General features: G+C 38.8%; 1 protein-coding gene across 1 annotated transcript; it reads left to right on the forward strand.

Annotated features, from left to right (window-relative positions):
- The first annotated feature begins 378 nt into the window (after window positions 1-378).
- Window positions 379-3996, forward strand: hpxb (hemopexin b). The gene is made up of 10 exons (XM_026159741.2): window positions 379-585; window positions 1104-1129; window positions 1304-1396; window positions 1477-1634; window positions 1735-1888; window positions 2049-2261; window positions 2346-2438; window positions 3075-3205; window positions 3322-3469; window positions 3541-3996. Exons 1-10 carry the CDS (start codon window positions 521-523, stop codon window positions 3765-3767), a joined length of 1308 nt encoding a protein of 435 aa, XP_026015526.1. The 5' UTR covers window positions 379-520; the 3' UTR covers window positions 3768-3996.
- The last annotated feature ends 7030 nt before the right edge of the window (window positions 3997-11026 follow it).

An 11026-nucleotide genomic window follows, 5' to 3' on the forward strand; every position in this document is an offset into this window, starting at 1 on the left:
TTTCAAGGGTGGTTCAATAGCTTTTGGGTATTTCTATAACTGAGAAACTGTCCAAAATTGCAGTATTTCCAGAAATCTCTTACAAACACTGTAACACAAATGGAGTCTTTTTTGACCAACGTGCAGTTATCAAATGTAGTTAGAAGTGGTAACCAGACAGATCAATGATTACACTTTAATCTGCTCCATAATGAAAGTAAATCTTCTCCTCCTTTACTCTCATCTCAAGGCAGATGTAGAAATATATTTTGGTCTGCACACGTTCTCATGCAGAAAGAATAAAAATTAGCAAAGTTGAGTGAAAAGTGATAAATAATTATGCTACAGCCATATTTTGCAACAACAAAACTTCCATCACTCTGGCTATACAAACACACACACAGGAACACAGGATTTCCCAACCTGTCCACCCACACATGCACAGCACAGAATAAAAGTGCAGCTTCAGCTCCTGTGAAGCTACAGCTACAGCACCAGTCCAGAGTGAGACTCCAGATCTGAGGACTTCAGCAAGAGAAACATGGAGCTGATCACCAGAACTCTGCTTCTGGGTCTGGCACTTTCCCTCACTAATGCAGCACCTGCGTGAGTGTTAATGAGCTCCATTTATATTTTGAAGTTTTAGTCAAAATAGACAATTCGTGTTGGCAGGATTTTTCCTACTATCCTGGCTTTAAAGGCAGCATGATGCGCCATGTCTTTTAAAATAATTTGCGAACACTTGCAGTACGAATTCTCTGTGTGTTGATTCTTTATTGAGGTTAAAAAGGCAAAATGTGAAACAACTCATAAATTCTCTCAACTCTGTAAATTCAGGAATAATGGAACATATTAAAATTGATAACCTTTCTCAAAACATCAGTCTGTAACTATTTAGACATAATAATAGAATAATTTCTGGATTTTTTCTTCTTCTTATCAGTTGGCGATTTAGTGAAAAAGTCAGCTTTATCCATTTGGAACCCTGTTTGTTAGATTACAAAGGTCACCAGATGGATCAATTGAACAAATTTAAGACTGCTTAGTCATCATATTATTGCGTTGTTTTGTAAGTGACTCACTTTTTTTCATCTAGTATAACAACTTTTTGAAATTATCTACAGGCATCAAGACGAGCCAGCACCAGAAGGTAGGATTTTATGTACATAAACTGTACGTTGTTTGTCAGTTACATAACAGCTAGATCTCAATCACAGCAGCATTCTATACCGAGCAATACTCGTATGTGTCTAATGACATGCATTTTGAATATTAAAGTTACATTAACAGTTAAAAGTATGTTACTTTTATCTTGGGAATAAAGATGGAGATGCTGCTCTACCAGACCGGTGTGAAGGAATTGAGTTTGACGCTATCACTCTTGATGAGAGTGGAAAAAACCCCTTCTTCTTCAAAGGTATTGGACATGTTCTTTTTCTTAAAATGTTGGACTAAATCATCCTCTAAAATATTGTGTCTGTGGTGTTTTCTCCTCAGAGGGCCACCTGTGGAATGGTTTCTATGGTCCAGCTAAACCCTCAACGATGTTCTTCAAGGAGCTAGATGAACACCACCACCTCGGCCATGTCGATGCTGCTTTTCGGATGCACAACCCAGCGAAACAAGATGCCCACGATCACATCTTCCTCTTCCTGGTACGATCCTCATATGCTTTCAGCTATCATATGGGTCAAGACATCTTTTACTGATCTCAGATATTGTGTACTACTGTGTACTATTGTGTACTATTTCCAGGATGACCACGTGTTCAGCTATTACAACCACACTCTGGAGACCGGATATCCAAAAACTATCCAGGAGGATTTTCCTGGAGTCCCCACACATCTAGATGCTGCTGTGGAGTGTCCTCAAGGAGAGTGCATTACCGACTCTGTTCTGTTCTTCAAAGGTATGTTGGCATTTACTGCTGCAAAACTATTCAGTAAGTCGAAATGAATTCTTTGACAGCATTTTGTTGAGTACTGTGATATAATGAGGCTACAATAAATAAAAAAGAACATTGTGATGACTTGTGATCTCCTTCTCAAAGTGGTCATTTCCCTCCATAGGGCAAGATGTGTATGTTTATGATATAGTCACAAAGACAGTGAAGACCAAGACATGGCCCCACCTGCCTCTCTGCACCTCTGCTTTCCGCTGGGCAGAACACTACTACTGTTTCCATGGACACAACTTCACCAGGTTCAACCCAGTATCAGGAGAAGTTAGCGGCACGTACCCAAAGGATGCCCGCAATTACTTCATGAAGTGCGAAAACTTTGGTGGGTTCATTAAGAAGAGAATCTTAGAGATTCATTTTGGAGGTTTTTTTGTCAGATACATACAATCTTGTGTGTTTCCCGCAGGTCACGGAGGTGATCACAAGGCTCCTAAATGCAGCGAAGTCAAACTAGATGCCATTACTACAGATGACAGAGGCAGAATTTATTTATTTACAGGTAATGTGACATATGTTTCAAATTCTCAGTCAGCTCTCACTTAGTGTGATCTCCCATAACTGAATAAATAGATTATAATTTAATTATTTCTAGATGGGCTTTTAGCTGAGGGAACTTCGGACAGTCCTTGTATTTTGAGTTAATTTAGGATAAAATTTAAAGCAAAAAAAATGATATTTCAGTTATTTTATTGCCATCAAACATCAAACTGTAAGAGTTTAAATACCAAATAAAATAACATTAACAGTCAACTAAATAATGATGTTACCAAGCTAAACTAAGAAGGTGCTTATTAATAACACACTTAAAATAGCATTTAGCTATTTGGTTAAGTAACATATAGCCTTATGTAACTGCTAAAGTAGGATTCTTTTGCAGTTTAGTTGTTGCACAGATCAAACAAACAAATTGTCACTTTTCTTTTTTGTAACTTTACAACTTGCCAGGTGTATTTTTGAACTTTAGTGAGAGTCAGGCTAACCCGGAAAGTTTACAAGGAAACAGCTGAGCTAATAGCATGTTGATCCACACTTTATATGTAGCATACAGATTTAGGAGTGCTTCATCCAAATGTGATCCTGTAAAAAAATGTCTTTAAGTTTTCTGCCATGATAAAGAACAAGTTCAATTTCTCAGGGCTTAACTACATGCGTGTGGACAACAGGCGTAACGGCCTTCACGCCTTTCCAATAACCAGGGGATGGAAAGAAGTGACAAACGGGGTGGATGCCGTTTTCTCCTACACCAACAAAATGTACCTGATTAAGGTAGACACCATATAACCCCCCCCACCCCCACCCCCCCCCCCCACACACACACACACACACAATTTCTGTGTTGAAGTTAAAACTAAAATCCACTTATTCTAACAAAACACTTACAGGATGATCAGGTTTACATCTATAAAACTGATGCCCACTACGTCCTGATTGAAGGCTACCCTAAATCCCTCAGGGAGGAATTAGGCATTGAAGGAACCGTGGATGCCGCTTTCCTCTGTCCCAATGAACACACAGTTCATATACTCCAAGGTAAGTTACTGAGTGCTTATGTCTTAGTTTTTGTGGAGAAAATTGGTATTTACATTTGCTTTCTCCAAAAGGACACATGATTCGTGACGTTGACCTCACTGCCACGCCCAGGGTCATCAACCGAGAAATACCTTTGCCCTTGCCTGACATTGATGCTGGTCTCTGTGGTCCAGATGGCATTAAAGTGTTCAAGGGTTCACAGTATTACCTCTATGAAAGTCCCATGATATTGGCTACAAGCAGGATCGCTCCTGTTCCTCGAAACATCACGTCAGGAATGATAGGGTGTGAGGATTAATCAGAAAAAGAAAAATGAGGAAGAAACCTTAATAATAATTTACTGGCAAGTCAGTTTTTGGACGTAAAGACTCCAGCGAAAGCTAAAGTAATAGGGAACAGCTTTATTAGGTGACCAACGCGTTTCGTTGGCCTTAATCAGGGTCATTCAAGTCAGTTTTTGGAAAAATGATCATGTCTTGCAATGAAGTTTGACTTGCTTGGTGAATAAAGCATTTTTCATGGTGAAATCTTTATTATTAAAGCATCTATATTTTGAATCTGCAAGCTTGGAACTGAAATCAACCAAGTTCAGTTAAAATGAAGTAATGTCAGAGTTTGGCCACAAGAGGACCTGCTGTACAAAGGCATGCATATTCCCATGCATGGCTCTGTCCCAGTGATTTGCTTCTTTAATGAACAAAGTGTGACTTCTTCTTGTTGTTGCACTGATATTACAGGTCCTCTTGCTGACCAAAAGTTTTTTCTTTTCTTATAGCTTTCAGAAATGATACTGGTACTTTAAAACTTATATATATTTCTTTTCTGTCAGCTTTATACAATCAATACGGAGTATTCAGGTATCTGAAAAATCCTTTTCAGGACTATTACTTGACTAAAAGGCATCAGGTCAAACAAACAGCTCATGCAGATTGTTTTCAGTCATTGCTTCTGTGCCCAAATGAGACACATCCTCTGATGTCACATCCAAGGGGGCACTTGAGTGCTCTAAATGCCTCTTTTGTAAGTGCATCTGCCTTCCAAGGGGCTCTTCGGTCGGCCCAGATAACATTTCGGTTAGCTTAAGTGCTCCTTTAGTGTGAAAACTAGGAATTAAAAAATGAACTTTTGGCTTAACCCCTCCCTCTTAAATAGCCTATTGATTGCACAAATACACAAGGGCAGCACAGTAATGCACGTGATGGAGCTTTTATCCATTGTGTTGATTTTAAAATAATTTTCCTCAGACAATCTCTTTTTCACCTTAACTTTTGAATATGTCATATGAAAAATAAAACTTTTACTAGATCATACCTTTTATTAGCTTCTTGAACGTGTTGTAGGTTTTACAATTATTTTTGAAATTAAAAAATGAAAACAAAGTTAATTTTTAATATGTCAACATCAAAGTCAGGTATTGCATTTCCATCATCCTTTTATTATCAATATGTATATGTAGATATATATAACAGAGTTATAAATCCAGTTCTCTCTCTTTATTGCAAAATATTTAAATTACTGTCTCTAGCCATACTGGACCATGCAGACACGTACGCACCAGCCTGCAAGAGTCCAGAGGTCGGAATAGCATTAGCAGGCATTCAAGGCCTTTTCTCTCCCCGGAGAGGTTTTTGTTCAGCCAAAATCCCTGGGACTTTCAGCCAGCATAAAAGAAGTGCTGGCCTCAGCACAGTTTAATGGGTGAGGCCACTGGGACACACACACACACACACACACACACACACACACGAATATGTAAGTGCATATTCGCGCATGCGATCCAGTGTACTTGTTACTGTGATTAAATAATAAACATCTGTTTATGAATTTATTGATTGTCAATGCTTCTGTTAGCTTCTTTTAGACCGGTTTTTGTTCCGCTTTCTAGCACTGCGCATTTAACTGAAGGAGCTTGCTGAGCTGAAGCAGGAGTTTTTGTTTTTCTAATATTTATTTATTCATGGTGTCATGGTGAGTTATGACTTTCAAAAGACAAATGCAAATAAACATATATATTTTCCATTTCCTGTATTTAGAGGGATTGCAGGTCGAGTGAACTATTTTGCCACTTGGCAGAGAGCACAGTTCATACCTGTTACATATTTTTACACTTCAACTGAGTTACTTGATTTGTGATAATAGATGTAATTAAAAGAAAATGACTCAATTCGATTTAGACTAGGAATACACTATCTTGGCTATACTTGTGTCAGTGGGTCTATCCTTTCCATTAAGTTGTATGTTGTTTGTTTCACCACATGTCAGGAGCTATGCCTTGTTTGATAGAGGGAGAGCTAGCATAGCATGGAACGCTAATAACAAAAGCTCAGTACGTTGTAACTATTTGATATCTGCTATATCAACAGCTCTTCTTTGTAGTTTACAGTAGCTTTGACTCCAAATGAAGCTCCTCAGCCTCAGCAATCGATATCATACAATATCATACATATACAAACTAATAGACTGCTTTTTTTCTATCTCACATTTTGCCTACAGGCTGCTAGAACACAATTAGGTTTACACATTTTTGGATAACAACACAACTTTTGTAATTTTGCATCTGTACACCACCACAGTTGATTTTACAGTGATGTGGAAAAGTATTTGCCCCCTTCCTGGTTTCTTAGGATTTTGCATAATTGTCACACTGTCATGTTTTGGGTCATAACATACATTTTATTATTAGTCAAAGAAAACCCGAGTAAATCCAAAATGCAGTTTTTAAATGATGATTTAATTTATTGTAACTGCCCCCATGAATTAACTACATTTTTTTAAAGCTGACTTCAGTTCCACTAGCCACACCCAGGACTCATCACTATTACACCTGTTGAATTAAGAAATCACTTAAATCTGTCAAAGTGAAGGCATCTTCTGTGGCCTGAAATACCACAGAAGTAGGGATGGGAATCGAGAACTGGTTCCCAGTATTCCAATTCTTTAGAATGTTAGTCTACTTGTCTATCAATCCCAATTATTGGCTCTACTTACACGTATGGTTTGATCTATCAAACCAAGTCATCTATCAAACTTGATGGACACCAACACGTTCTCACTCCCAAAGCGTAACATTTTACGCTAGGTGACAAATAATCAACATATTACGCTTCTGGCCACCCAACACGTCCCTACATTACGAAACATGAGAACCGTTTGGAATGAATCTACACATGTACGTTCGTTTCGATTAAATCGCTTTGGAAAACACTATCTAACGTCATTAGAGTGCTGGTTAAGGTTAGAGATGAGGTTATGGTTAGGTATAAGGTTAGGGTTAGAGCTGGAATACATGGCTGGAACGTGTATTTCATCCATAACCCGGCTTGTAGCATAGGAACGCGGACGGTCACCTTTCGCGTTCCTCAGGAACGCGAGACTTGACAAATCGTCATTATATTACTCCTCGGGAGTGAGAACAGGCTGTGGAGGCAGTGTTATAGTTATGTTATAGCATGGACATCACTAGTACTTTTGATGATGTATTCTAAAGCTTACATGGCACACTGTCTGTTCAGATTCAAACAAAGTCTGCAAAACTGATGGGAAGGAAAAGTGCAAATATGAAGAGCATGTTTTTCAGTTAAAAAAGACCCAGCTGGATGCAAAAAAGGCTCACAAACAGTGATGGCAGATGCAGTAAAAGGTCTGAAAGAGCATCTCAAGGTATCAAGCACAACATACGGTGATCAGTCCAAAGGTTCCAGAGAATCATTGACTGCACAAGATTTTAATTTAAAAAAAGTAAAAAAAAACAAAACAAAATACTCCTTGCACTTAAAATGATCGTTGTTTGTCCAATTGAAAATGGGGGACTATGTAGAATCACTGAGGGTTAGATTCAATGTATCACCAAAAATTTAATTAAAGAATCTTTAAGTGTTCCCTTGGAGCTTGGAAATAACTAGAAGTGGCTGTGCATAGTGTACATCTGCACAAGTAAAGAAGAAACTGATAAAAACCCCACATTGGCTGAGAGGCAGAATAAAAGACTGATGCAACAAAACCATGAATATGCTAATTAGCACTCTCAGTTCAATTCAATTTTATTCATATAGCACCAATTCACAGCAGTCACCTCACGGCTTTGTAAAGTAAAGACCCTAAAATATTAGAAAAAAATCCCAACAATCATACAACCCCAATGGCCAAGCACTTTTTACCAGGAAGAAACCTCTAGCAGAACCAGGTTAGGCTAAGTTTTAACTACTTTCCATTGAAATCAATTGGCAACATTGCTCCGGACCCCAAAATATTCCAAAACAAGCAACAAATATAGGTATGGTACAAAATATTTATTGAGTAACAGTTCTGTAAACATCTGAGGTAAATCAACATTTACATCAACATGTTCTTCAACAAAAGGTTCAGACAAAAGGCCCTTCTCTTCAAAGACAATCATTTTACAGTGGGAGTAGTCGCAGGGGTTATTCTGTGTGTGCTCCTGCTTGTGTAGATGATAAGTCCATCATATAATCTTCATCATTTCCCATCAGAAAGTCTTTGATTCAAGGTACATCCACTGGTAAAAGCTAGAGCCAACATCTCTTCAACCATTTTCAGGACAGAAAAATATCACTTTAGTTTCATTTCTCGTCCATTCCAAGTCTAATTGTGTTTGTTATTTCCACAAATAAACTAAATATGTTAATATATCCCTCTTTATACGAAACCCTTCTGATTTTTGCTTCTCTCTAAATATTTCAATGTCTTCATAACTGTCTAACTGTGCAAAACTTTACCTACATGTCAAAGATACTAAGAACAACTTGGTACAATAAAGTTAAAAAAAAAACATTTAAGCAATAAAAAAAGATAATACCTTATTTCAAAAAGTCATCTTTTTAAAAGAAACTCTAACATAATGTATTTTCTGTATTATCTCTTTGGTGGATATTTCTTTGGTTTGGTTAAATCAACACATCACAACCTGCAACTTCCTCTCTAAGAATAGATTAAGTGGTTCAGCATCTACAGTGTGCTGAATTTATTGTCACCCAAACTTGATCAGAGACATAAACTCTATCCACAAACAGCATTTATGGGGGGGCTTATTTTATGCATTACAAAATGATTTGTTCTTAACTACAAAGTATGTAGAACAAGTTCCTTTCACCGTATATTGATTCTCATTTATCACCTTGTTTCTTATGTTCATTTATGCGCTTTAGGAGTTGAACTCATGACAAGATGGAAAACTTTAACTCCGAACTTTGAAAAGTTCCAAACATGAACCTCAGATTGACCCCATCAATGGTATGCCATCTAGTTTTACAGAAAATACATTCTTAATCACAAACTTAATGACTGCAATAACATCATAATCAAATAAAACAGAGGTAACACTCTACGAACAGATTCAATGTCACTTGAGGCATGTCCCATCTCCAGCGAATAGCAAATATTTGGCAAGTACTGTGGCATTCTCCTTCACTGTTTTGATATTGATATTGGTATTAGGCCATTAAAAAATACCTTAGGATGTCAACACTTTTACAGATTGATGAAACCTGAAATAGTTAATGTAATGGCCTGTAAATGGCCTGTATTTATATAGCACTTTTCTAGTCCCTAAGGACCCCAAAGAGCTTTACATATCCAGTCATCCACCCATTCACACACTGGTGATGGTAAGCTACATTGTAGCCACCCTGGGGCGCACTGACAGAGGCGAGGCTGCCGGACACTGGCGCCACCGGGCCCTCTGACCACCACCAGTAGGCAACGGGTGAAGTGTCTTGCCCAAGGACACAACGACTGAGACTGTCCAAGCCGGGGCTCGAACCGGCAACCTTCCGATTACAAGGCGAACGCCCAACTCTTGAGCCACGATCGCCCCTTATGTCTGAAAAGGGCTCTGGTTTATACCATGAACGTGGTAGATGCTTGCAAGGGATATTGTATTTTGGGGAAACAACCACATTTGCTATGTTGTTTAAAATTTATACTAGACAAACGATCCAGCAGATCCAATTGAAGCACTATTTATCTGTGAATCTGTAAATCCAAAAGATAGGTGGTTGTGCTAATCAATATGCCTGGGAGCAAGGGTAGCTATATATAATATATAAGCTAGCAGTCTAGTCTAGTAGCGGCATTAGCATCTTTGGAACAATAGGTCAGACCCTATTGTTCCAAATTCCTGAGGCAAAGCCCCTAAGGCTCTCTGAGCAACGGAAAAGGGAAGGGGAGCATTAGTGAGTGTCAAATCCACAGTCCAGGATGAAACATAGAGCATCCACGAATACATCGGGAGGATGGACCCCAGAAATAAGCAGCTGCAAGAATGCCTCTGGCAGCTGAAGACAGAGGGCGATGGACGACCAAGCATAGGATGTACCATCGACAGATAGAGGAACTAGATGGCATCAAGATTTCCTACTAGTGGCTAGAAAAGGCCGGCCTAAGGGACAGCACAGAGGCACTGATCATGGCAACACAAGAACAGGCCCTAAGCACCAGATCCAGAGAGGAAGGAGCCTACCACCGCCAACAGGTCCCAAGTTGCAGCTTGTTCAAAGGTGCCCAGGAGACTATCCACCACATATTAGCAGGATGTAAGATGCAAGCTGGGGCCATTTACACTGAGAGGCACAACCAAGTTGCTTGGATGGCGTCCAGGAGCATCTGTGCTGCATATGGACTAGAAGTCCCCAAGTCCTGATGGGAGAACAGCGCCAAAGGTGACTGAGAAAAACAGGTCGAAGGTCATGTGGGACTTTGAGTTCCAGGCAAGCAGATGTTGGCCAACCAACCAGGCATAGCGGTGGTTGAAAAGGAGCAGAAGACTGCAATCGTGATAAATATGGCAATTCCAGCAGATAGAAACATCAGGAAGAAAGCGCTTATGAAAACAGAGAAGTACTGAAGGAACAACTGCAATAGGAAGGGAATGGAAGGAGCTCTAACCCTAAAACTGGAAGAGTGGCTCCAGCAGATTCCAGGCACAACATCAGCAACATTCAGTTTATTCTGGAAATTTAGAACTTAGCTTTATTAAGAATATTAAGTTGACTTTATCCACTACACCATGTCTACGCCATCCAAAAAGTGTAAAATATGAACCTTTTCAAATTGAAATGAATGCACATTATCGAACAATCACTAGATCTATGTTTATGCATTTGGTTTCAGTATATGAGCATTACTTAAAGCACTTTGATATTTGACAGCTGAGCTGTGAAGTATGTGAGGAAAAAAGTGTTTAAATTCAAATGTTAATCACTGACTGTTCTTTGGTAGGTTGCATTTTTTTTTCAAGCGTGTCATTTATAAGCAACTCAAATCTGTTCATAGAGGAACACAAAGTTGCAAAAATACAAAACACAGTTTGCTCCAAACCACTCTCTCTTGCTGTCCTGATGCAAGGCTGACTTTTTTCCCCCCAATGGATAAAATTGGGTAAATTAAAGCTTTAGGGAAGTTACTAATAAGCAACATAACAACCTAGAATGCATAAACCATTATCCATGTGTTTTCTTGTGTTTTTAATCTGGCAGGAATTAATAGAAAAACAGGACATAAATGAACATTCCTATGTGGGATGTGTTAATTACTAACAGC

Source organism: Astatotilapia calliptera, chromosome 23, assembly GCF_964374335.1.
Source record: "Astatotilapia calliptera chromosome 23, fAstCal68.1, whole genome shotgun sequence".
Lineage (NCBI taxonomy): Eukaryota > Metazoa > Chordata > Actinopteri > Cichliformes > Cichlidae > Astatotilapia > Astatotilapia calliptera.